Here is a 27,261-nt window from a genome sequence, read left to right as displayed (position 1 = left end):
GGTAAAGGTTTTCTTGGTGCCATATTGGTGCTGCATATCCCAAATACAATAGCATAACTTAGCATTGTTGCTGACAATGAGCCGTTAGCAACAATGCTAAGTCACCTATTCCAAATGAATACTTCTGTGAAGAAAATGCAAAACGGTATTGACTTCTGTTTACTCCAATGGGCTCCCCAACACAACAGAAACCCTTAAGAATGAATGAATGAATGCATGACTGAATGAAGCCTTTTTTGTCCCTAGGGGAAATTATAAAGAGCATCAACAACCATACATAAGTATCATAAAGACATCATAAAAAGCATAATTGGTAAATCGATAAAGGGCATCAAGTGCAAGTTGAGTCACAACAGATTGAAACATGTTCAGGAAACGTGATGCTCTTGAGTCTGGATAGATCAATATGTTTGTCTAATATTCACAGATCTTTGCTGAATCTGTTCCTTGAAGTATCTGCAATAAATCAAGGGGTCATAAGTAAGAACGTTTCACGTTATTACTCATCACCTGATGGACAATGGGCAGGCCACAGCACTGGTAAATATTCAACATTTGTTTCAAATCATTCATCCTGTATAAGTGTTTTTCTTGATGGTAGAGAGAAGTGTTTTACTCTATCCAATCAAAGTGTAATAAAGCTGTTTGCAACAAAGTTGCAATGTTACAAAGTGGTCGAAATTTTACCGTGGTGGGCTACCGTCAACATATGTACATACACGAAACACTGGAGTGAACTGCATTATTTCCAATTTTTTGTGCATTATGACTACTGATCACTTGATCTCAAACAACTCACAAAAAAGCTGCAGTCACATGAGACCGGACCAACCAAATGGTGCTAGTGCATTATGGCCGCAACATAAAACAAAAGAAAAAGAAAATAGGACAGTTCTATTTTCCAGCCAATGCAAGTCAAAGCAAGACAAAGTTGTGTACTCAGAGTGTTTGCAAATGGGAGTCGATAGCAGTTAGTTGACTCTGTTTTCCAGTCTACAGTGAATGTTAGCGTGTTGGTTTTAGCCTCAAGTGGCTGCGCGTAGAATGATACACCAATTGTGTCGTTCAAAGTCAGGCAAAAGCGGAACCCTTTTCGGAGGCTGCATTCAAAGGAGCTTTGGAAGGGGACAGCCTTGTCATATTTTGTCTAGAAATGCAGACTTCAAAGGATGCAGCCACTGAATTGGGCCACAGTGAATATGTGTGCAAGCCTCAACATGCAGGAGACTTTTCATCATTATTAACTGGGTTATATCACAAAATGCAAAAACCCTCACCCATATTTACGCATTACATGCCATGGCTTGATTAACCATGTCTTTACTTGAATAGGCACTGATTATCTGTTTTATACCGCCATTAAGGGATAGCTCCACATCCTTTTATGTGTTTATGTTCCTCTTAACTATGGAAGACAATACATTCTGAGGTTCCATGACTAATTTCTACTGACTGGCCAGAACGTTTGGACAGAGTCTGTTTGGAAAGGCTGACTGACCCTGCAGAAACATTTCAACCTTATCTAACTGCCTACGAGTTCAAAGCATTTATGACAAGAACAGGGTTGATCTTCCAGTTGTAATTTCTAGGATGTTATCTCTGCATCATCCCTCCTTCTTGCTGGTTGTTATTCTCTTATGCCTTCCTTTTTTCCTTTATTTGAGATCAACAATTAATTACTATAGAATGTTGTTGTTTGTTTCCCCTTCTACTTGATTAAGTGTTGCTGCTGAGTCAGCTGGGGCTTGGGGGAAAAGAATCCCTTAATCTCATCTGGATCAGCTTTTGGTAAATACCAGTTAATAAAAAAGCTGCTTGCTTCATATGCCCTTATAAAGGAAGATGAGCTTCTATTTTTATTATTACCTTATTGCAATGAATGACAATAGACTCCGAAGGCTTTCTGGCTGCCCTCTGATGTCAACTGCAGTAGGAAGCGTTTTCCTCAAGTCAGTCTTTTAAAGAACTTGTTGGACATGGGTTAAAATCTGAATAGTATTCGCTCATGGGAGAGTGAGCAATAGATGATGCAACATGAACGTTATACAGTAAGTGTAGAATTTTCAAATAAATATATAATACTTGTTCCAATGGACAAAAAAATAGTAAAATACGTCACATCTTTTATTTGATCCACATTTAAGTAGTCTTACCAGAGCAATTTTCTTCTATTGAGCATCATCAATAAATATACATGTACTCTGTTCTACAAAGTACATTTCTATAACGATCCCTTTTTTTGCTGGTAAACCTAACACGAATAGGGATAAACAATACTATGCATTATGTATTAATCGGACAATTATTTTCTACATGACTACATGTGCGTCTGGCTGGGACAAAACCGGTATTTATGAGTTGGGGAATGGTCTATGAGAGCCATGTGGAGGCAATTGTAGACCACTTTTTCAGTATTTCAAGAACAGCCAATTTGAAGGAACACGCCACCGTTTGTTAAAAGAGAGCTTACCTTGGTCTCCACTAGCTGTAGATAGGTGGGCCAACACATTGTTTGTCTCAGTGCGTGCATTGTTTTAGTCCGGTGCAACATTGGCAGCGCCACCGTATGAATGGAATCCCATGTTGCTAGGTAGCATGTTGTGAGTAAAAGTCAACAAAGAAACAAAAAAACTGATTACTTCTTGTGGCCTGCATATTCACAACAAATAGCATTACATATTAAGACTAGACAATTTCATAGGCAAATACTGACTTGGGGCTATAATGTGTGGAAGCACAGCCGAAGCACTGTCCCATTTGTATTCGTAATTGTACTTATTGTGAATACACAGGCCACAAAAAGTAATTAGGTTGTTGTTGATTTTTTTGTTGGCACACTTTTACTCACAACATGCTAACATAGGCTTCCATTCACTATGCTAAGCTAAATAGCGGCGGCACTGCCGTTGTGGCACTGAACTAAGACAATGCATGCACTGAGACAAAACATGCATTGGCCCACCTATCTACAGCTTGGGGAGATGTGATAAATGTGATAACTGTGATAAGCTCTAATCAACAAACTGTGGCGTGTTCCTTTAAGTTGACATACCATCGCTGTCCAAAGAAAACCATGGCATCCTCCACGCCCCGCATACCAGGAGAAGGTGGGCGTGGAGGATGCCATCATATACCTACTGCACAGAGCGCAATTGTCATCTGGAGAAGAGGAAAAGTGCTGTGAGAATCATGTTCTTTGATTTCTCTAGCGCATTTAACACCATTCAGCCTGTCAGACTGGGAGACAAGGTTGTGCAGATGGAGGTTGATGCTCACCTGGTATCCTGGATATCAGACTATCTGACAGAGAGACCACAGTTTGTCAGACTGAAGGACTGTTTGTCTGAGACTGTGTTCTGCAGCACCGGAGCGCCTTAGGGGACAGTGCTTTTACCGTTCCTGTCCACCCTGTACACTTCGGACTTCAGCTGCTACTCTGAGTCATGCCACGTGCAGAAGTTTTGGACAAGACTGCAATTGTGGGATGTATCAGGGAAGGACAGGAGTACGACTAGAGGAACCTGGTGGATGACTGTGCAATGGTGCAGGCTCAACCATCTGCAGCTAAACAGAACACTGACCAAGGAGCTGGGGTGGATTTCAGGAGATCTAAACCACGCATGACACTAGTCTCCATTGATGGGGTCAGTGTGGAGGTGGTCAGCAGATATAAGTACCAGAGGGTACATGTGGACAACTGCGAGCAAACGGACCTTGAGTAGGATGCTGGCGATCATGGACAATGACCGCCACCCACTATACAGTACGTTTGTCAAACAAAGGAGTATGTTCAGTGGCAGACTTCTGTCACTGTCATGCTCATCAGACAGGTTGAGGGGTTGTTCCAGGGCCATCCGGCTCTTCAACACAACACAATGGGGGAGAGGAGAAATTGACTTTTCAGCATGAGCCTGTCCCCCCCCCCCAAATCATGCTTTAATCCTGTTGCACAGATACCGTGTACTCATGTATAATGACAATAAAGCCATTCTATTCTATTCTATTCATATCACTTGTCTGCTGTACAACTTACTTATTGGCTATTTTAGCCCTCAGACATAACCTGGACTGTGGTCATAACATCTACATCTTACATTGTATAACTTATTCCCTGTTACATAATGTTGTTATTCTTATTCAGTCAGTCAGTTTATAGGTTATAATGTTTATATTTTATAGTAATAGTCAATATTTCTATCATGATCTACTGAACTGTTCAATCCCTGCACTGTTTACTTTCTCGCTATCCTCATTACACGCAGTCTACAATAGTCTCTCACCTTGTCATGGTTATTGCATCTATCATGAACCATGTTTTTATTTTTTCCAATTAACTTCTAAAGCTAAAGAAACCATGTAAAGCCCCATTGGATTAACATGAAAAAGGCATTGTCCCAAAACAAGCCAACTTAGACAACAAAATGTTAGTATTCTGGAGATCCATGGTTTTTCACATGACAGTGACAATGATGACATTGCTTGTTATGTCTAACCAACAATCCAAAACCCAAAGGTATTCCCTTTATTATCATAAAAGACTTAGTAACTTGACAAATGTTTACAATTAAATAGCTTTAACCAGTGAATATTTGACCTAACAATGACTTAAAAATGAATTTGATTACCAAGGTGGTAATGACTCATTTAATATTAAATTCTATTCAATATTTTATTTCCTTCACACAATCAAATAAGGGAGCATGGGTGACCTTGAAGATAACTGCACTTTCTACAGGAACTCAAATGTAGTGAGTGGCTTCTAACAGCAAGAACCAGTTGTGTTTAATTTCTACCCGGCAACAGATCCTGTCACCACATAGATGTCACTCGACTCCTATTAAAAACCTGCTGGAGCAAACTTGTTTCCTTCACCTTGGACTAGCATGGCCAAGGTCACTGTAAAAAAAAAAAAAAACACAGGGTAACCTTGTCAAACTAAGCTGCATGTGTCCCCAGAGTATCCTTGGATCACACCAACACCAGGGTTGACAAAGCTACTTTCCCACTGTAATTAAACACAAATAGGTCAGGAAACAGGCACGATTTTCAAGCAGTAACATGTTATATTCCTCTAGCTACAGTGTGTACTAATGTTAATATGATCTATAAGATATTTTGTCATTCATGTGGTGTTTCTTTTTCTTCCTCTTCAGCTCATAGTGGACAGGCGATAGGAAACACTTTTAGGTGCAAAAATTAAGTTGAAAGTTAAAAACACACAATGGAGAGCTCCTCCGTGACCAATAAAAGAGCCCGACCAATATATTGGCTGATGTTAGGCCTTTACCAATCTATCGGTATCGGCATTTATAATGGCTGATAAAAAAAGAAGCATTCATCAGAATCATTTATAATAACAAAGGAATGATTCTGAAAATCAGTATTTGAAAAATTCTAGAGGGCGCTCTACAACGCCCCTGTTGGCAACATTCTGATTTTATTTTTATTGTGTTTTTGTTCAAATGACCTTAAGTTTCATATCTTAAGTTTGTATTTTTTTCATTTTATTTATCAGAATTTCAATATATTTTGATGTTCCTTTGTTCTGTTGTGACAACAAAACAAATTATTATATCATTTTAGTGAGATCTCATACATAACTACAAATACCTAATGTTAGGGAAATCTGTTTGTTTGTTACGCGTTTATATATATACTGTATATCGGCCGATATATCTGCATATCAGAGTTTTAAAAAACCAAATAGTGGCATCAGTATCAGCCTTAAAAATCCTTTATTGGTTGGGCTCTAATCTATTACAGTCTCAGCAGTAAGTACTGTTGGTGACAAATAATATGTAGAGTGGTAATAGCTTCCCAACACATCAGACAATTTCTCCCAATGATAGACATGTCTTACGTCCTTCCAACTGACAGTTTAATGAGGGAAACTGACTCACAGCCTGTCTGACATCTCAAACAAAAGGAGGCCTTTCTATACACTTCTGCACAAATGAACTCAGCCAATCAACACCTATTCCTTGAATAACTCATCATTTCTAAATAATAAAAGGAATTCATGAACGACAATGCACAGAAATGTAACTAATGAATTGCTAGTTAACTGAACTCATCATGCTCATTTTAGCAGAGAAGGGGGATATATATAGCAATGCATGTGCAACAGCACAGCTCACTGCACCTGCTGAAGGTCTTGAATCGACCTCAAATGAATCTTTTGTTAACTTACACCACAGTGGTTATGCATGCCTGTCTTATACATTGCTGTGAGTGTATTATGAAACAATGTCATATAGTTATTCCTCATATACAAAAACCTCAAATATCGGCCTACTATACAGTACATCTCTCACATGAAAGCCCAAATCTGTCTAATCTGAACATATAAAGGCTATCGCCTATAAACGTGTGGAGCTTGGACTACAGATTTTTTTTTAATCAATATCTTTTGTTTCAAAATGGTCATAATGGAAGTCTATCAATGTATGATAGCAGTTTCCAATCTTGTGTTTTGAATTTTGGTGGTGGGGTCACTCTTCTGTCTACATGTGGGTTAGGCCTGCGCCTTTAGTCACTTTAAATGCATGATTGCTACAAGAGACGTTTACAGTAATTTCACTGGTAACCTTGAGGTATAATGCTTTGTTTGTCGCTCATATACACTACCGGTCAAAAGTTTGGGGTCACTCACAAATTTCCATTGGACTCCATTATAGACAGAATCCCATCCCAGATCGGTTGCCTTGTTTTTTTTAACCAGGGCAGCAGTTTCCAGATTACATTATGTGCTTACATAATTGCAAAAGGGTTGTTTAATGTTTTCTTAGTTAGTTTTTTAAAATAATATCAGATTAGTAAACAAAATGTGCCTTTGGAACATTGGATGAATGGTTGCTGATAATGGGAAATGTAGATATTGCATCAAAGATCAGCCACCCACTCAGATCAGCTGGTATCCTGTCTATAATGGAGTGAAATGGAAATTTGTAAGTGACCCCAAACTTTTGACCGGTAGTGTATGTGCATCTAAACATTCACACACACACATAAATGCATGTGAGGGTGACATCATTTCACGTTGATACACCACTAACTCTAAAACTTTTATTATTTGTATAGGCCTAAACAGTCAACCACATGACATTTGTTTTTACACGTTTGCCAAAATAGTTGCATTTTCATATTGTTTGAAAAGTAAGTACTGGGGGGAAACAAGGTTAATGGTGTGGTGTGTTTTTCACGCAGATCTGAGGATGAGCTGCAGATTGCTTTCGAGCAGTTTTGCAAAATAATAAAATGTCTGAACAGCTGGCGAGTCATTGCGCACCGCCTGGCCCCCACAGCTCTCCAGGCTGATAAGTGCTCTGAAAGAGGCAGGGGATATTCATTCAGGGCTGAGACTCGGAACCACCTCAACAACCCAGAGAGCTATAAAGTTAAATTAAAGAAACTCCGTGCTGGTGATCTAGAGCATCACTAACTCAGTTTATTTGACATATTTATGCGCCCTGGTGAAATCAGGCGCACAACAGAAGGTAAGCGCACATGGGCGAACATTTGTCCGTTTGAGTCTGTGACAGGGAAAAGTGTAACCATCGACAGAAGAATAACGGGAAGCTGCAATGTCCAATTCCGCCCCCTATCAAGGGAAGACGCGGAGGTCTTCTGGTGTGGCCCGTGGGAAGAGACCACCGGATTTGGAGCTGTCGCAAACCACGTTTAGCGTGCCTGAACCGGGGACACCTGTGCGCAAAGACACGTTTTCTGAAAAAGACAAAATGCCAGAGGACGGTAACACTACCACAAATGTACCAACTGTTCACCTCCACCCGTACTTATCTCACCCCCGGATGTCTGTGCGGATGTCGGTGTACAGCACCGGGGTGCGTCCAATCCTCACCCGCGCCCACATCCAAGGACGCGTGTATAACTTTCTGGAAAGGCCGTCTGGCTGGAAATGCTTCGTGTATCACTTCTCAGTGTGAGTGTTGTTTTTTTATTTTCTAATCATCCAGATCCATGGGGTATTCAAGGGTATAATTTCAACTCTAAGATCCTAATTAAACAGGGAGTTAATTGCGCATGTAGAGCCTTGGAAGCCTGCACAAGAAAGAACTGTTAATCCTGTGGATTTTAGAAAGATGCTGCACAGATATCACTGCACAACTGGAGGTCCCTCTTGGAATATTAAAAGGATATTAAAGTCTAGCCAGAGCTGATAACCCCCCCACATAATTCATCCCAGACAAGAGAAAATGAGAGAAAATACGTTCTCATAGGAGAACTAAAGTGGTATTATACAGATCTTTCATTTGGGAGACTATTTTCCTCAGCACCATTGAACATTTAATTTTCCACAACAGGATGACAGGATGTTTAAGTTTTTTTTTCTTACCTTACAGACAGTATCACAGGCAAAAATGACAAAATGAAATATAAATATTACAACTAGTAATGAACATAAATCTTGAAGTAATCCAGTGTGGGATTTAATCGTAAAGCTCCAATATCATGAAGATGTCACATTATTTTGTGACAGTTAGCTTGACAATTTGTCTTTTTCAGACAAATGAAACGTTACTCATGATAAAGTCTCTCCATACACCACTGATGTAATGCCAGCGGAAACATTTCCCTGTTCTTGGTATCACCCACGTCCGGGAAACTGACAGTCCCCGTAGATCTAGACGGGGGTGTTCCAGCAGAGTTTTGGAATGTGGAATATGATATTCCAGCTCACCCTCATTGGTGCTGTCTGACCCCACTTGCTGGTACTGATAGTGGGAAGCTAAACATGGCAGTGTGTGTGTACTGTGGAGGAGGTAGCGGCCGCCCTGTGACCCGGCAGTGTCGGAGGGGACGCAGACTGTCGGAACAGGTTAGAGTCTCTGTGACTCAAAGGGAGCATGAGCCAACACAGTGCATCTCAAACACATTAGAACATCACCAAGAATAGCTGTACAATGTATAAAAATAGGGACACTAGTGGCTGCTGTTATCACAGAAAATGTTTGCCTAAGCATCAACATTTCAAATATTATATTATTAGACGGTACATGGGGTGTAAACCAGCAAGATGAGATGCCTTAACCTTCCTGTAATGGCTGATGCCAAGAAGGATCAGAGTACACACATAACAGAAAACACTACAAAGGGCTTCTTAAAATACAAAATCAATATGTCTTTCCTAAGCCCCAGTATCAGAAAACATCACTTTGTTAGGTGGGTATGCCGGGGATAATTTGGACAAGTGTTGAAGATGTCGAGGATGAAAGAAGTGTGTTTCGAGGCTTACAAGTTCTTCAGTCTGCGACACTCAGCCCTGACAGCTGTTTTTTTGCTGTAACTCAACTCCATCCCGAGACTTGTTTTGCCCTGATTGAAAATTTCTGGTTTAACATTAGACTATTAAACCAAAACAAAACAAAAAAGGATATGATGGAACGGTTTCTCCATTTGTAATTCTTTTTTTGAACAAAGGGATCACAAAGTCTGTGAGAGCGATGCTGCATTTTATTGTCTGACATTGTGGTTGAAAACATACATATACACTGCTGATGATCATGAAGTTCACAAGACCAATGGAGCCAGCGAGGAGATTGCACCAAATAAGAAAAGCGCGTCCTTGAATTTGTTTGTTGTGTGGGCTTCAATTGACGTAAATGAGTGAATTCCAAGACATAAGGGTAATGTGATGGTACCTTTTATTGACAAAGATGGCCGGAAGCTGTGAACCCAAATCCAAGCTTAAAAAAACACACCTTTAGAAACCTTCAGTATAATTAAAAAACACGTCTCTGTATTTGTTACATCTCATTAAGTAGGTTTCATTTGACTCTCTCAAATCTAAAATAGAAGCAGGGGTTAGTTGTAGGACCATGTTATCGGGGCATCAAACCATCCAACAGGTTTTTGGGGTCAGTTCGGTACCTTGTTTTGCAAGTCTTTCAGTGGGAGAAAAGCCATTGAAGAAGAACAAGCATGGCCTTATCACTGACCCAGAACTCGAACGTCAGAGTGACCCGAGTCCTTATCAGTGGGACCCTTATGTGTGTGTGTTTGCACGTTGTCAATTTATGTATGTGTTGTGATACAGTATGCGCGCAGGGACTCAGGTCAATAGTGCATTTACCTGGAAAGGAACATGGTATATTTTAGTTTTTCTAATTTATTAAGTACATCCCATGCTGTCGCTGGGTGCCTGTCTGCACTGCAGTGTGTTGAAGTCTAACAGCAAATGCGGCATGGTGGTTTGGAGCAGCATGAATTCATCCCACATGCTGGTTATAGATGAGTCGATCAAGAGAGTTAAGAGAAAACCCGAAAATCAGAAAGTGTTTTTCAGCCTCAGCAACATTAAACTGAATATTCTGTCAAACAGCATCAAGCTGGAGGAAGTCAATTCTGACACAATGGTGTAATGATTTAACTACAAGTTCATGTGTTATTATTCTTTTAATTTGAGCAATATTTGTGACTTTAGCTGTTTGGATTTCTTGTTATATTTTAGTAACTGGGGAAAAGACTTCTCTTTTACAAAACACAGCAGCTCAGATTCTTAATGGAGCACAGAAACCAGGTCACTTGTCGGTGACTTCCTTATATCTCCAAACTATTAACCTCATGCTAGCTAAAGTCTTGCCTGAGGCACTGACAAAGGCTCCTATTGGCTGACCAAATTAAAGACAAGGCCTTGCAACTTCCCTTATTTGATCTCTTTTCACAGTGTATTCATCTGCATTCATCCGTTGCATTGCTTTTAGTTTAATTTCTGTTGTATATCTTATCTCTCTAAAAGCACAGTGATGCTAATGAAGTATGATTGTTGTTGCAAACAGAATATTTGATGGTAATAGCAAGGGACATGGTCCGCAGTGTGCCTACATGTTACTCTTTCCCTGGTGCTTGCTTTGTCTCTACACTCACTGCACAACAGACTGCAAGTGAATCTGTTATCAATAATAGATAGGGGCAATGTTTTGAGCTTTTGTTTAGAGTTCAGTTGTGCCGTAGCTGAGTCAATGTATTATTTTGTCTATTGCTACACCTAGCCAACAGGAGGTAAAGGAAGTGAAGGATCATGGTGCAGTTAGCAGAAGGACTGACGAGTCAGACCGCTTCAGATGGATTCAAAGAGAAGCAGAAATGTATGCTGAGCATACTAAGTGTGTGTGTGTGTGTGTGTGTGTGTGTGTGTGTGTGTGTGTGTGTGTGTGTGTGTGTGTGTGTGTGTGTGTATACTGGCTTTTCAAATGCTCTGAAATAATTTAAGCAGAGCTTCACTGACAAATTACCCCCATTAGGATATAGGAGGGATTGGCTTGGAAAGTTTGATATTCATGTGTATGTCTTTCAATTCTCTTTTCAGCTCCGTCAATTTTGTACATATGGTTTTATAAATTACACTGCATCCTTACTATTTTGTTTATGCCCAATATTTTTGACAAATTTGCTCCCATTTATAGTGCACAAGTAGCAGCCTTTAGATGCCATTTTGCAGAAGAGACATATACCAAAGTAGAGTCATTTTGCTGTGTTGTACTGTCTACTTCTGCTGCTATTTCAGACAGAACCAGCTGCTTTGTTAGCTGGGTTACACACCAGGCCATCTTCGGTCTTTTATCTGTGTTGACGTGTGGCGTGCACGTTCAAGTCGCGTGTGCGCGTGTTTGTGTTAGTTTAAAGGGGTGTATTTGGATTCCTGGCCAGTCTTCAATAAACTCAGGCTGTAGCATGTGGTGATGAGAGCCTCCATGGTGCAAACACTAACTGGAAACTATAACTCCCTCTACACATAGTTTCCATCAAATGTGCTCTTATAGGAACAAGACAGTGATTCTTTAGGGCTGTTTTCTGAACAATGGTTTAAAACAATATCTAGATGACAGTGGACCAAATACATCCACCAACACTGTGCAGTATTGTTATGATTTGCCAGTTTCTTATTGGCTTTCTTCCATGCCCCAGTACCACTTACACAGTAATACTTGCCATTGTAACTACAGTGTCCTTAGACTCGAGTTTACCTCATTTCCTGTCACCTCTAAACTGTCTCCTATTCAATACAAAAATACAAAAGAAAACCCAAAAAGTAAAAAAAGAATTTCAGGCATTCTAACCACTTTTCAAGCCACACATCATGTTCAATGATATTTACCTTATATATTGAAAAAAACAATGTCGGTCAGCTTCTTTTTTTGAGATTTTTGAGAATTAGCGTTGTATTTTGCAGTTTTACGTGTTCTCATACTGTATGTCAATCAACCCTTCCCACGTAAATATATACAGTATACATGTGGTGTATCATCATCATATATTATTGTAATCACATTTTATCCAATCATCCAGCTTGATTTTTGTTCAGTCGGCATGAGAAGTTGCTCTTCTTCAACTGTACCAAGTTTTAAAATAAATACTGGCTGTTATAGTTATATGTAAGCCAACTTTCCAGTGGCTCCATTTTTTTTGATTGGGCCAATCATGGAAGTTTGTTCTGTCAGCTGATTGGCAAATTACTTTAGATGGTGTCATGTAAATCCATTCAGAAGTTCCACTGCCACATCTCCTGCCAACGGAAATAAAAAGTTAATCAGTTTGTCCTTGCCACAATGCCAACTGTATTACAAAGTCAAATGTGCATTCATTATTCATTTCCTGAGATAAACTGCTAACAGAAAAACATAATACAAGTGGCTGAAATATAACCCCCAACTTCAACTTTGATAGTGGAGGCAATATTGCAGTAATGAAAATAAAAAACAGGAAATGAGGCTGGCTACAGTGTTGAATCACATGTGAACAAGGTTAGGAGTTTAAGAATGGCCCATCATCACAGATTTAAGTCTGTGCACTCCCCTCTTACACCACTACCATCACATTACCCAATGATCACACAAACTGAGCAACACGTAACGAGTTCTCAAGAAAATTTAATGCACATTGCGTTTTGCAAGTAAACTCTTATTTTGTCTTGTGTTCTGATTTAAAAAAAACTTAGAACGGGTAAAGTATATAGGTACATTTTACAGTTCAAGGTGTTTTCACTATTGATTTGTTTAACTGTTTCACAGTGTTTTTACAGTTCAATAAGTGCAACATCTTTCCACAAGTCCATGTGTCTGTAAATTATCTGGATTTTAATATTGACTAAAATAATCCTTATTATTGAGCAGCCCTAATTACAAGGTACTATAAGAAGGCCTTTGTTTCATAAGCTGTTCTTTTTCCCAAAAAATCCTGAAATGGTCCTTTTACTGTAAAGTCTTTAAAAGTCAAAAACTGAAAGCCACATGAGAGAGGTTCAGCCGCTTCAAGCCTGATCTTCAAGAAATAAAATATCTTTCTATTAAGTCGGTTGAGGAGTCACAGTCGTCTTATTGTTGCTGCAGTTGAAACATTGGTGACCTTGGGGCTGGGGAGGGTAAGGAGAATGTTAAGTGTTAAGGAGCAATTTAGTGTTTGTTGACTCAGTGTGTGTGTGTGTGTGATTACATGTGCACTAACCTGTGTGCTCATTATTTGACAAGTTTATCATGCGCTTTGCATTCATGTGGCAGAGTTCCAAAGGTTCACAGTATTTCCTCCAGAGAGCTGTCCTTGAATGTTTGCTCAAATTCAGTCAGGAACATTTTATGACAAAAATATTAAGTAATGCTATGCTGTCTTGAAACTTACTTTTTATAAGTTGTTTGGAAGCTCAGACCTGAACCAGACACCAAAGTAAAGTGAAGTTCTGCTGTTTAAATCAAACTGTAAAATGTTGACATCAATATGAGCTGGGAAGTGGATCAAGGACCTTATTGTTTGCGTGACTATGACTTAGGACAAGTAAAGCTTTGGTTTGAGGAAACGCAAGAGCCAGTTGGACATCATTGTCCTATTGGATTATAAAAGAATATATACAATGGAAATAAGAATGGCCACCAAGATAAAATGTAGAATCATGATTTAATCAAGATTAAAGTGTAATCTGCTTTATTTCCAACAGGTTTCTCATAGTTCTGGCCTGTCTGATCCTCAGTGTTCTGTCTACCATCGACCAGTACCAGGCCTTGGCTCACACAACACTCTTCTGGGTGGTGAGTCTTGATTAAATTGAAAAGTACCTCCTGGGCTTAAATGCCATATGAAACATTGTTTTGTCTCTAATTTCAGAATATGTCTCTACTTCTAACAGAGGATTTACACAAAAAAAGCTAAAGATGATTTTGATCCCAATTGGACCATCCTCCTCTCAGAGCTGAGAGGGTTGGGGGTCAGATGGGTGAAGATGATTCTGTAGGGACTGGGGGCTCAAAACTAGACTTTAAAGCCCACCAGAAACACCAGAAAGTTGCTTAGTGAAGTGAATAGATGGTGCTGCAAATCTTTGTGATGTAGTTGTTATGTTTGGTGCGAGCTAGCTGGGTCACAGACTGAACAATAAGATAACTTAGTTCATTCAAGAGACGTATTGGTATGCTGCTCACCCACAACTGCAGTCTGCAGATCCATGCCGCAGTTTATACTCCAGCAGACCAGGGTTACATAAAGTTGGATGGAGTGAAACATCTAACATGATAGCTTTCTCATTTTTGGACCCTCCGGGCCAAGAGCAACACTACCAGGTTAGTTTTCAGTAGTACTGTGGAGTGTTTTTTTAAGTCATGAATCAATTCAATCAATCAATCAAAGTCTGGGATCTGAAAGTGAACATGTGTTCCTCAGGCTGTCCTAGACTAAGTCTGGCTCATAGGCCTATATGCTCTTTTATGTCATATTCATAATAATAACCATAATCATGTCTTAATCCGGCACGCAAACTCCTCATCTTTCTTTCTCAATTGTTTCTGGCAAGTACCGTTAAACCTAACGACACAGTTTCCTCTGCAGTTATCCACTAGTCAGGATACACTTTTATCATCATCAATGTACAGCAAATGGATAACGTTACTGAAGAAGTTATCATTGATAATTAACGTCATAATTCACTAATATTAGGTAAATTAACACAAGTTATGTGACAGTCTCCTCTCCTGCAAATTTACAAATCCTACTATGCCAAGACCCGCCCTTCAATAGTATTCACACACTACTATTGGCCGGGCGTCCAGGCCTACATGTACAGGTCATATCCCAGATATGTCCAATCGGCTATCCTATAACCAATCGAGCTGCTGTTAAAGGGGTGGGTCTTGGCGAGCCCATAGTAGGATTCGTAAATTTGCGTCCCGCTTGTCATGACAAATCATGGATCATGTTTGTAATGTTATATCTAGTTAATTTACGTTAGCTTACGTTAAAGGGAAGCTATGCCGATTTTGCACCAGTGTTTGTGTCTTTGCAGTGTGGGATGAACGTGTTTGACTTCCCCTTATTGTCCTACAAGTTATCTAACTTACAAGACAAACTACATAATGTTAATCTTCTTAGAATATGAGCAATGACAGTCATTAATCTCAAAGCCCAATAACATTAACTAAATGTTGAAAATCTGGGTGCAGAGTTTTTTCAAAGGGAAAATAATATATCTTATGACAAGTTGTCTCTTTGACTTCAGACATTGAGCTGGATTAAGTTTGCTCTTTTGCCCAAGTGAAATAAATTTAAAATATGTTTTCACCCTACGACCTTGCAGGTGTTATTTAGCAGAAACTAACCATAGCATAAATGTTTCACTTTAGGGTGTTCTAACTAATTTAATTAATATGTGTTCCCCAGCCTGGCTATGGTCCCCCAGTGGCTAGAAATGGTGACAGGTGTAAATTGAGCTCTGGGCATCCTGCTCTGCCTTGGAGAAAATGAAAGCTCACTTGGGTCGGTCTGGAAAGGTTACCTCCCCTTTCTCTGTTTAGCCTGCCCAGAGAATTTGCCCCACGCATGAGAGAGAGAGACATCATGGCTTTCAAACGAGCCAAGTGGCAGTTGGTCAAGGCCCACCCCCCCAGGCTCCACCTTGTCTTCAAGAGACTTCATAAACAGTATTAGGGGACCACTAAGGACAGTATAAAAGAGACTTCAGATACAGTATTAGCGGACCACTAAGGTCTATATAAAAGAGACTTCAGATACAGTATTAGCGGACCACTAAGGTCTAAATAAAAGAGACTTCAGATACAGTATTAGGGGACCACTAAGGTCTTTATAAAAGAGACTTCAGATACAGTATTAGGGGACCACTAAGGTCTATATAAAAGCATCCAAAGCTCAACATGTCATGGAACCTTTAATTTAAAAGCTGTAGAGTGAGATTAAAAATGATGTCTATAGAATGTGCAGATAGCTGCAGATCTGCTAGTCTAATTATATGTGAAGGAAATGCTTTCCTTTAGAATGACATGTTCATCCTTTGACACCTGTTGTGTACTTTTCAAAAAATGAGTGCTTAAGGTTTTTGTTTCACAAATTAATATTAAATGTACAGATTGGATGGTCTACATGGAATCAAATTAAATGTCCACATTTATGATTTTTCATGACTCAAATGTATGCTACACAGAAATATTTATGTTTATGGTTAACTCACTTACAAGAAAACAACTTTATTTACAAGAGCACATATTCTGCATTGAGCTAGCCTCTTAAGGTGGCTCTCAAAGTGCACCAGATTGATGCTTTAAAATAAAATGTACCATGTTTCTTCCGGGGGAGCATACCCCCGGACCCCCCTACATGGTCAGGGGTCTGCTGTATCTTTCTCACCTTTTTTACCCATGACCTGTTTGCACGCCTGCTTATAATTCAGACAATGACTCCAACGTTTTATTCTTCATAGTCGAATGAATGAAGTGATGTAAGAACTTGCAAACATCAGAACGTTGATAGGGTTTCCATTTTTTTGCCCTTAAGCTTCCTAAAAATATATCTACGTAGCAGGTCAGCGACCTCAGTCTATGTGGCGGTAATGCACCTTAATGAATAATAAATAAATAAAACAAAAGGCAAAGAAACGACTTGTCAGACAGCACAGAATGTAAACTGCTCTGGTATTCTGTTTAACAACTGCTTTTACAAAATAATACTTTGACTTTAATGCAAGATAGTTTGCGGCAGGTTGCCCCTAATCTTAGATATATCAACCCTAAAAACACAGAGTCCCAACACATAACAATCCCAATAATTACAGTGTTGTCCTTCACTTCCATGTAATTGCACACACAGTGTCTGTTTCTACAGGCGATGGTAGCGATGCCCCATAAGGTAGCATTGCACCAGTATAAAAGGAAAAAGAAGACAGAAAGTCGATAATACAGCGATCAGCTTTTGGGATATTGTATGAGGTATTATGCATCCCATATATTTTTTAGGCCTTAAAGATACACAGACTGTGAAACACTGAATGCATAAAATCACTGTTTGTTTGCAAGCAAACTCCACAGTGTGTCCTTAATGACCCTGATCAGTGGTCCATGAACCACATGTGTCTGGCAGATACTAGGAGAGTGATTGAGATGTGAAAGAATCTGAATTTTTATCTACTCTAAATGTTTTCTTATAAAAGCACTGTTTATATTGCAGATAGAGCCTGTAGTCTTTTCTCCCTCTGCGGTCTCCTGATCTGATCTTTCCTTTGACTTTCACCATCTGCTCAGCACTTCTGTTTGGCTGTTTTTGTTGGCTGGCATCTGCCAACAGGCACTATTCGGATCTTCTGGTGGTTTTGTTTCCGTTCCATTTCAAACAACTTATTTAAATAAATCCAATAATGATGCTCATAAAACAATGCAGTTAGTAGACATCATAAAGTGCTTTAAAATCACATGTACCAATTTCCTTGTTTAATGAAGCGCATGATAATCTTTAGAGTAAACAGAGATGTCAGAATCATTTCTGTCACAGTATTTTGACTGTGTATTGAGTCTATATTTTTTTTTTAAGTATTGCTGCAACAATCAACACGATGATTGTGAAAGATCAACAACAACAAATATCAAACCTTAGTTTCTGTTGTTTGAAAAGCTATTTCATGGATTGATTGACCTAACTGTTGCCTTACAGAAAACAATTTAGTGAAACATTAGTTGGAACGACATTGGCTGTTCTCTCTGCAAACGATTTCAGGACGTCCCGCTGGCCTGGAGGGTGGGTGGTTCCTGTCTAAAGTCAATAGTAAATGGGATAAACGTAACCCTGAGACACCAGCTGCTGAGCACAACAACTGTTTGGGTGATAGGTGAGTCACTCAAGCTCAGACAAAAGAAAACCACAAGAAAGGATAAAAAGGACTTGAGGATTTTCTTCGAGGAGGCGTGGAGCATGCCACATGTGACAAGTTCACCTTGGCCTGAGGATAACGGGATGAAATGGCTCATGTTTCACGAGCCAGCAAATCATAATCTTAACCTACAGGTTCATTGTTGAATTCCTAGAGATTCAGGCTTGTGTGTATGAGTCAGAAGTGGGATTCCTAATAAAAGTGGGACATTTGTAAATAAACACCACACTGTCATGAAATATGGCTACATGTTTTTTTCTGCCTTCAGTTCACCCTGGAGATATTTAATCTGCCTATTCTTCTCTTCAACGCAGCTAATGAATAATTAATATTCGCCATGCTACTAAACCCCACCAAAGTCTCAAACATCCATCTTTTCCATCCACCATCCCAAAGGGGCTGTTTTTGTGCTTTCCAGTTGAGAGATTTTCTGTGACCCTTCCACTCTTTCACCCCCCCACCACAGGAGCATCTTCTTTGTCTTGATGTGTTCTTCCTGCACACTCAAGGTTAACGGAGATCCAATCCTTTCTTTACTGGGACATGCATGCAAGCATGCTGGCTGACAGTGTTTGTAGGAGTGTGTTTGGCCAGATGCTTGGCAATTTGCCCAAAGGAACCATATTCCCAAAAGGGCCTTGTTCGTTTTTTAGGATCCAAAAAAGACCATCATGTAACTTAGAAATATGAATGACCATTATTAACAAGGGTTTGGGGGACAGAGGGATAACCAAGGTCGAGGTTGGAGAGTGGGATGAAATAAGGGTTAAGCATGAGGGGGGGAACCAAGGGTGTTGAAGGAGGATTAATAATGGGTTTAGGCCGAAAGATGTTGAGGAGAAGAACGCAGGGAGTGAGAGACAGTGTGATGAGGCAGTGACTAGGTGAGGTATCCGAGTTTTATCGTCCACCCTAGAGGTTCCTGTAATGAGAGAGAAGAGATTAAGGAAGCAGAGTAGGTGGGATTCAAGGGGTGAGGGATGTGAGAGCTGAGAGATATATGTACAGGATGTCACTAATTTAATATCTGTGAATCAAAGTCCAAAATATAATTGTCATTTGACAGAAGAAAACAGCTACAGATTTCTTTAAATATTTGTTCCTGCAGTAAAAATGACGTACTATGTGATGCAGAGTTGACACTGATATGCTCGGATCTATTTAGGTCTATTCAGGTATTAATTTGATGCAAAACTGAAGTTATATGTGACCACTTACACACTACATTCTATAATTTACGGAGACCAAAAAATTCCCCCAAAAGCACTAATTTTTATGTATATACTGTATGTAAGCATTAGCCGCAAGTTGAATTTACAATCCAAACGTACTATTTGGTGGTATCCATGGCAAAAGGCTGAAATTGCAGATTTGTTTTTTGACTTGCACGTTCATTTTACTTGTTTTTGAAGTTTCCTTGTCTGTAGTCATTGCTCTTTTCTTTATGTGTTCGCCCCCACAAGTGAGTTAAAGAGTGAGTATGTTGCGTTAGCATAAAGGTGGTATACATAAAGGTGGTCTATTTTCATGACATTTTACTTCCAGGATTGCTAGAGTTCCTTTGGAAATTCCGCCGCATGTCACACTTTCTTGTCCATTTCCTTTCGCTTTCTTTGTGTTGGAATTCTAAACTCTCATGGATTTATGTGGACTATGGTTAACTGCTCCTCAGGTCTATGCAGGGTGAATCCAGACAGCTAGCTAGACTATCTGTCCAATCTAAGTTTCCTGTTGCCAAACTAATTAAAACAACTTTTGAACGTACACATGTTCCACCAATACAAGTTCCCTCCTGAGGTATTTTTTTTGTCATTACATTACATGTCATTTAGCTGTTGCTCTTATCCAATGTGACATACTGTACAATTACTATATATATATATATATATATATATATATATATATATATATATATATATATATATATATATATATATATTACTACATATATATACATATAATATAATTTTGCCTTTGGAGCTACTAGGGGTCAAGTTTTTTGCTCAGGGACACCTTGGTTGGTGTATTCCAGAGGGATTCAAACCCTGGTCTCCCACACCAAAGGCATGTGTCATATCCACTGTTCCATCACCACCCCCCTATCCCAGAATGCTTTGTGGACTAGCCAGACCTTCCACCGCAGCGTTGTGGGCGAAGGTCTAGCAAAGCAAGACTAGTCTAAAGGGGACAAAATCAGCTTACACCTACCTCTAAATTAACAATTAACAATCTGTACAAAAACTCAAGTGTAGAAATTACATGGTGTTATGGGCCGGGTTGTGCGTGTGTCTTTTATATCATTGTGAGGTTGCCAGGCAATCTGCAGTGACTCCAGGTTACTGTGCCCGGCCACGAAAGAGTCCACCAAGAATGCATTGTTAAACCACAACATGTCTTGTTACATTACAGTGTTTGTATGGCTTTAAAACCTTTCCCCTGTTTCCAGCGTCTGTGTAAAGCCAAGCTGACTAGCTGCTAGAGGTAGCTTCATACTTACTGTACACATATTAGAGTGGTAATTATCTAGTCATTGAACTCTTAGTGGGAAAGCAAATAGGCCTAAGTACATTTCCTAAAATGTAGAACTATTTCTTTTAAGTAAACACTGAGATGCAGAAATATCCAATTACATGTAGCAGCTCAACTGAAGAAGAATCAGTGGTGTGGTAGAATTAAAACAGTAGCAAATGGTGCAGGTAGTGATTGGACTAATCCTTAATGAATTGAATTGTGACAGGTTTGTGTCCGAAGCTGCACTTTACATAAACAGAGGAAGTTGAGAGAGCACTAATTTGTTTTGAAGTACACTTTTCTGAAGTGGTTGATGTGGTCAGGTTCGGATGTGATTGTTTTTCACCTGTCCTCTCTGATTTTTCTACTCTATTTCCCTCATTTCTCTGACAGGAGATCGTCCTTGTGGTGTTTTTCGGTGTGGAATATTTTGTCCGCCTCTGGTCAGCCGGCTGCCGCAGTAAATATGTTGGCATCTGTGGCCGACTACGCTTTGCCAGGAAGCCAATATCTATTATAGGTGGGACACACACACACAAACACACACACACACACACACACACACACACACACACACACACACACACACACACACACACATATCTGTACACATACACCCAAACAGACATATCACTTCTCACCCACACACAGTATTTAAACAATATCTGTAATATATCCTGGGCCTCATCCCAAAATGAGACGTCTCAGACAAATTTAGCATGAAATTAAAGCTGTCACTGCAATTTTTTGTTTAACCTTCAGTTTTATGTGCTTAAAATTGGAACCTCCAATATATACAGAAAACATGCATATGAGAATTTTTTTATTCGTAACCCTTCTCACCTCAACTGATTTATAGGGAATCATTTTATAAAGAAAACCAATGATAATTTCTTATAGCACACTTTCCATCTACTTTCTTTTTTGACTTTTGCAGACCTCATATGGAGGAAAACACTTGCTGTTGTTATGCTGAAACCTACGTATATTGATCATCTGCATGCTTATGCCATATTTAATTATGCTTAAAGCCCCCTCATTCTTTGTCAATACAGATCTGATTGTAGTTGTTGCCTCAATAGTTGTGCTGTCAGTGGGCTCCAAAGGCCAGGTCTTCGCCACCTCTGCTGTAAGGTAAGAGACAGTGTGTGTGTGCGGTAGCAAACTACGTGGTCAAAGGTATGTGGACACTTTGCTGACTTCTGGTATTGGGGCTGATTTCCATGGTTGGGGTTAGGCCACGTCCAGTAGGTCCAATTAAGGGGCATCTTAATTAGTGCTGCATGATATGAGGAAAATACAGAATATACTTGATTACGTTGTTGAATATCCCGCTAACCATATTACTTGCAATAATATAACAGATGTATAAGTGTACGGAGTTCTGCTGCTTTCAGTATTGTGCTAAGATACAAGGAATTGCAAAAAATTGCTAACACCAAAAATCTCTGAGTATCTTTTGCGATACGTTGCAGACTTTCGTGATGTGTTCATTGCGTCTGTTGATATTGCGATGATGAGTAAATAAAAGGATATTGTGCGGCCCTAAAATTAATGCTAGAGCATAATGTTATTTCTGTAAATGTATTTCTAACTTTGTGGCAAAAGTTTGGGGGAAGGCCCTTTTCTATTGCATCATGGCAAAGCCCCATTGTGCAAAGCCTGGACCCATAAAAAAATGGTTTTCCCAGTTTGGTGTGGAAGGACATGCCAGAACTGCACAGGACCCTGACCTCAATCCCATCCAACACTTTTGGGAGGAATTGACCAATTGTGACCTCCATTCTGCAGCTAGGCCCCAAGTGGAGAGCTTTCCCAGAGGAGTAGAGAGTGTTACAGGGTTAGATGATTTTGGAGTGAGATGTTAAGCAATCACATAGGTAGATTATTTGGGTGTCCACGTACTTTTGGCCTCATTGTGTGTATATAAACATGCTAACCTGCATTTGATCTGTATACAATGTCAGCCTATAAACACTTTTGTCATTTTTCAGAGGGATTCGCTTCCTGCAGATCCTGCGAATGCTCCATGTGGACCGGCAGGGAGGAACCTGGCGTCTCCTCGGCTCTGTCGTCTTCATCCATCGGCAGGTACACGATCATAGCTTTGAAATCACATCACATAAAGGCTTCTGATTGTTATTATTGAGCTGGAGGCTTTCTGTCAGGGGATTTATAGCCTTTTCTCTTCATGTATTATATTTTACAACTACACTGTGGAGAATCCCCACCTGGGAGTGCACAATACAGCACAATTAATATTCAGCAGAGCCAGAGGAAAAGAGCCACTGTGTGCAGCAGGTTATGGGCATTAGCTCTTCTGCTAGAGATGACTGTAGCCCCTCCAGACTATCATTCAGCTGAGAGACAGAGGTGGCTGGGATGATCCCCAGTGGCCACTGTAGTTGTCATACATGTATGTGTAAAAACAGAGTGATGAAGGTGAACAGAGTGTCATCCAGTATCATCCTGATGTTCCTCATGTTGGCCTTGGTTTATGGCAGCCGAGGCTGCTCATCAACAGTTGAAAGAAAGAGAGTGTTCAGTGAGATATTGAGGCCCTCTACTATACCAATTTCTACAAAAAAGCACTTTACATTAAAAAAATACTTCAGGCTATAGAGGGCACTTCAGATTGAGCATATAATATGCAAGGTTTTTTTTGTTTTTTTTGCTCCAAAACCAGGGAACATCAGTCACTACAGATACTTTCAAATCATGATTGCTTGTTAAGCTTTTATTTTCTGTCTTTCTGCAAATGCATAAAATACTGAGAGCAATCACCCTGTGCAATACAATATATGGTAGCATCCTTCATTTACTTTATTTTTAACAATGTATGTATTACATGTTCTCAACCAAAGAGCAGTAAACAGGAGAAGATACATAGAAATTAGATAAAATAAAGGATTTAAAAAAAGAAATAATATGGTACAATCTCACAAGACCTGTACCCCCACTCTCCCACCAGAAAAGGAGCTTAATTATACTGCATATAGACAGTATATAGATGGGTTTTTTTTTAACTAAGATAGAAATATTGTCTTGGTTACTTTTATTTTACAGCAATCAAGCTGAAGATTCTGTGATATGGTTCAATATCACAGAATCTTAACCATAAAAGCGCAGTGGTGCCAAGGTGTGGCAAACTTTTAGGCTAGAGTTACTTATCTTTTTGGCTTGTGTTAAATATATCAAACAAAGCAATGTCTGCTTGCAGCCCCCTTGACAGGTTGAGGCCTTGATTGTGTGCATTATTTGTGAGGAGCTCCTTCCTTCTTGTAGTTTCCTTCTCAGATTGCTTCATTTTTTAGAAGCCTTAAAGGTCCCATGGCATGAAATGTCATGTTATGAGGTTTTTTAACATTAAAATGCTTTCCCCCAGCCTGCCTATGGTCCCCCCGTGGCTAGAAGGGATGATAGGTGTAAAACAAAGCCCGGGTGAGACTGATGCTCTTCTGTATTAACAGCTGGAGTTTTTAACCCTCTTTTAACCCTTGTCCTCGGGTCAAAATTTTCCTGTATCAATGTTCTTTTTAATTCCCCAAAATAACATGATTTATTCCACACAACGCTGTTTGACAAGAACAAATCTCTACTTTCATTAATTTTGGGGTGACTTATTCAATTCTGTAGCGTTTGAAAAAATTTGACATTTTCCAGTCTTTGATTATCCATCAACGTCCATTCCTTTAATTTTAGTCTGCTTTAGTCTGCTTTTCTAACTCAAACATTAGGTATAATTTCAAAAAACGAGGTTTATTGACCATCAATTCCAAAAATAACTGTAAAACTAAAGTTATTAAGTTCATGTTAGGTAGTGTTTAAAATGTCAAAAAAGAGACAAACATTGAAAAAAAGGATCAAAAGTGTTGAAAAATGTAAGAAAAATGTAAGAAAAATGTAAGAAGAAGTTTAAAAACATCAATAAGAAGCGTCAACAACAGTGTTGATTTTCAATTTTGACAGGAATGCAACACAAGGGTAAAGGTCAATGGCGTTTAAATCAGTTCAATCCAGTCTTCTTGTTAACCACAACAAGTAAATACACTGAACATCTTTCTAGTGCTTGTGGCTTGTAAACACAATTTGCACTGTCGCTCTTAGTTTGCTCCCTGGCAGATTGGAAGCATATGTTTCCTGCATGTGTTCGCTAGGTCACAGCAGCAGCAACCTGGCTCCTAAACCTCTGCTGGTGACTCAAGGAAGATGTACCTGAATGCATTCTAAGCTTTTATTTCCAAGAATCACGCACTTCTAAGTTAACAACAACTAAGTTAAAGTTGTCACAGGCCCTCATATGCAATGCCAAAGGTTAAATGCCCAGAAATGTCCCAAACATTCAGAAACAAATGTGTACTCATATACCGAAAAACAGCGACAGAGATGCTGAGTACCAATGGACCATAAATGTAAATGTGCTGTATTTATATAGTGCTTTTCCAGTCTTAACAACTGCTCAAAGCGCTTTTACATCTACAGGGAACATTCACCATTCACACACATTCATACACTGTGGCCGGGGCTGCCGTACAAGGTGCCACCTGCTCATCAGATAAACATTCACACACATTCACACTCCGATGCGCAGCACCGGGGGCAACTCGGGGTTCAGTGTCTTGCCCAAGGACACTTCGACAATGACTGCAGGGTTGGGGATCGAACCACCAACCTTCCAATTGGCAGGCAACCTCTCTACCACTGAGCCACAGCCGCCCCAATACAATAAGTACTATTTGTGTTGGGTGATGTAAGGATAGATTAATGTTATTTCAAGGGAGGCAAAAACTCCATACTCCAGATTGTTTTTGTAATAAAATGCTGCTGCTGCTCCTGCTCCATGGTGCTCTGAAAAATCTGGGAATGACAGTTTTGGGCCGACACACAAATAAGTATTTTACTCATCAGAAATTCAGTCAGATGTATTGCAGTGAGCGCTCTGGCACTCCGACTGGTTAAACACAGTTTAAATTAGGTAGTAGGTGAGTACAGATAGCAACATTCACTTTAAGAGCTCTATAAAGCAGTAGTCCACCTCCAGTCAGACAGGAACCAAGCCCATTTAGACCTCCTGCTCCTTATTGAATCTGCAGTAAGATGCTTCCTATTATTTTAAATACACCGTGAGACATCAGCTGTCTGGGTTTTAAACTCATTTATAACAGTTCAGTGTCCATCGGAATTCAATCCATATCCCTCTTGCGAGTAATTATTATTACTGAACATACTTTAAGTTTAAACTCTGGAAGTTTAAACAGCTGCACCTTTTTGCAGAAAGCATAGTAGTACAGATCTTGTTTTTGTAACTTAAAGTTTCACGTCAGTTGTAAGATGAGGAATACATACATAACTAATGAAGTGGTGTTTATTTAGTCAGGTATTTTTAGATTTAGTTTTGGTCATATTTTCATTTGTTTTATCCCAAAACACTAGTCCCGACAGTTAGTCTAGTTTCTTGACATTGCAGTGATCAAAAGATTAGCTGAAAACATGCTGTCAACATTTTAGTAAAGACCAAGAATGAGCATTTTAATTAAACTTCACTAAGCTGCTTTCAAATAACATGACACGGGCACTGAAAATTTGCTACAAAATGAGTTGACTTGACATTGATTATGAATGCAGCTTTGCAGAGAGGGTGTTTGGTCTGATGTTGTTAATTTAAGCAATACATCCAGGCATTTAACATGTTATGATTTGCATAGTTTTTTTGAACAAACACAATTCAACAAATGAGGCCCCAGGATGACTGGAACATATGGTCTTTACAATAGACACCGATTATAAAGACAGTAAACAACAACAACAACAACAGACTCCTCACTGATGGTGTCAGAGGTGCCAATTTAATTCTATAAGTGGACAATAGTTTATGCACTACCGTGAATAAAAATAGACTTTATTTAGCAGCAGGATTAATAAGATAAGACCTGACTATTAAATGTCTTTTACAATTATTTTATGCAGGCTTTAGCATGGGTAGAATGTCAACAAATCCCAGGAAAAGTTCAAAATCCACAATGAATCGATCCTACCTCTGTTCAATTGATCTCCAGTGTTCTCCAAAACTTCAAAACTGTGACACATTTCTTCATTACAATGAATAAACGTAACACAATTATTTTGAACTAGCAAAATAAGTGTGTCTTAATATGTGACTAAAATCCTAATTAATGCTAAGTAATGCATTTTAAAGAAACTATAATGCCCTGTACATTTCTGGGCTGTGTAAAAACATGAAATTATATATTTGTGAGCCATTTTCAAAGAGTTATGTCTTCAGTATGTGCAAATGGGCTTGGGACTGAGAGCTACAGTGTTGAGAAATGGACTCAAATTGTTGCATTTGGTCTTTTCGTGGGAAAATAGAGAATAATGCCAGCTTTATCCTTTAAGTACAGCATTATTCTACCTAACTATACTTTAAGTAGCTCCTGAGCTTAAAGTGTGAATACACTTTTGGTTGATCATCGAGCCAACAGAGACAGCAGAATACTTAGAGAAATATTTAATAATCATATTCACAGCACATTTACATGAATATTCACAGCCATATGCCATATTAACAGCAAAAACAGCCTCACTAGTCTCCAGGC

The 27,261-nt window shown here is 39.3% G+C and overlaps 1 protein-coding gene across 2 annotated transcripts in view; it reads left to right on the top strand.

The window, feature by feature from the left end:
• Positions 1-7,362: 7,362 nt before the first annotated feature.
• kcnq1.1 (potassium voltage-gated channel, KQT-like subfamily, member 1.1) overlaps positions 7,363-27,261 on the top strand; it is a 41,281-nt gene continuing 21,382 nt past the window's right edge. For both annotated transcript variants that reach the window (XM_034877911.1, XM_034877920.1), the window contains exons 1-5: positions 7,363-7,942; positions 13,949-14,039; positions 21,059-21,185; positions 21,721-21,799; positions 22,660-22,756. In XM_034877911.1, the coding sequence (XP_034733802.1) occupies positions 7,584-7,942; positions 13,949-14,039; positions 21,059-21,185; positions 21,721-21,799; positions 22,660-22,756 (753 nt within the window). In that variant the 5' untranslated portion in view covers positions 7,363-7,583. The remainder of the gene's footprint in view (positions 7,943-13,948; positions 14,040-21,058; positions 21,186-21,720; positions 21,800-22,659; positions 22,757-27,261) is intronic.

The sequence above is a fragment of the Etheostoma cragini genome, chromosome 1 (assembly GCF_013103735.1).
Source record: "Etheostoma cragini isolate CJK2018 chromosome 1, CSU_Ecrag_1.0, whole genome shotgun sequence".
Classification (NCBI taxonomy): domain Eukaryota; kingdom Metazoa; phylum Chordata; class Actinopteri; order Perciformes; family Percidae; genus Etheostoma; species Etheostoma cragini.
This window is presented reverse-complemented; position numbering and strand designations above follow the sequence as displayed.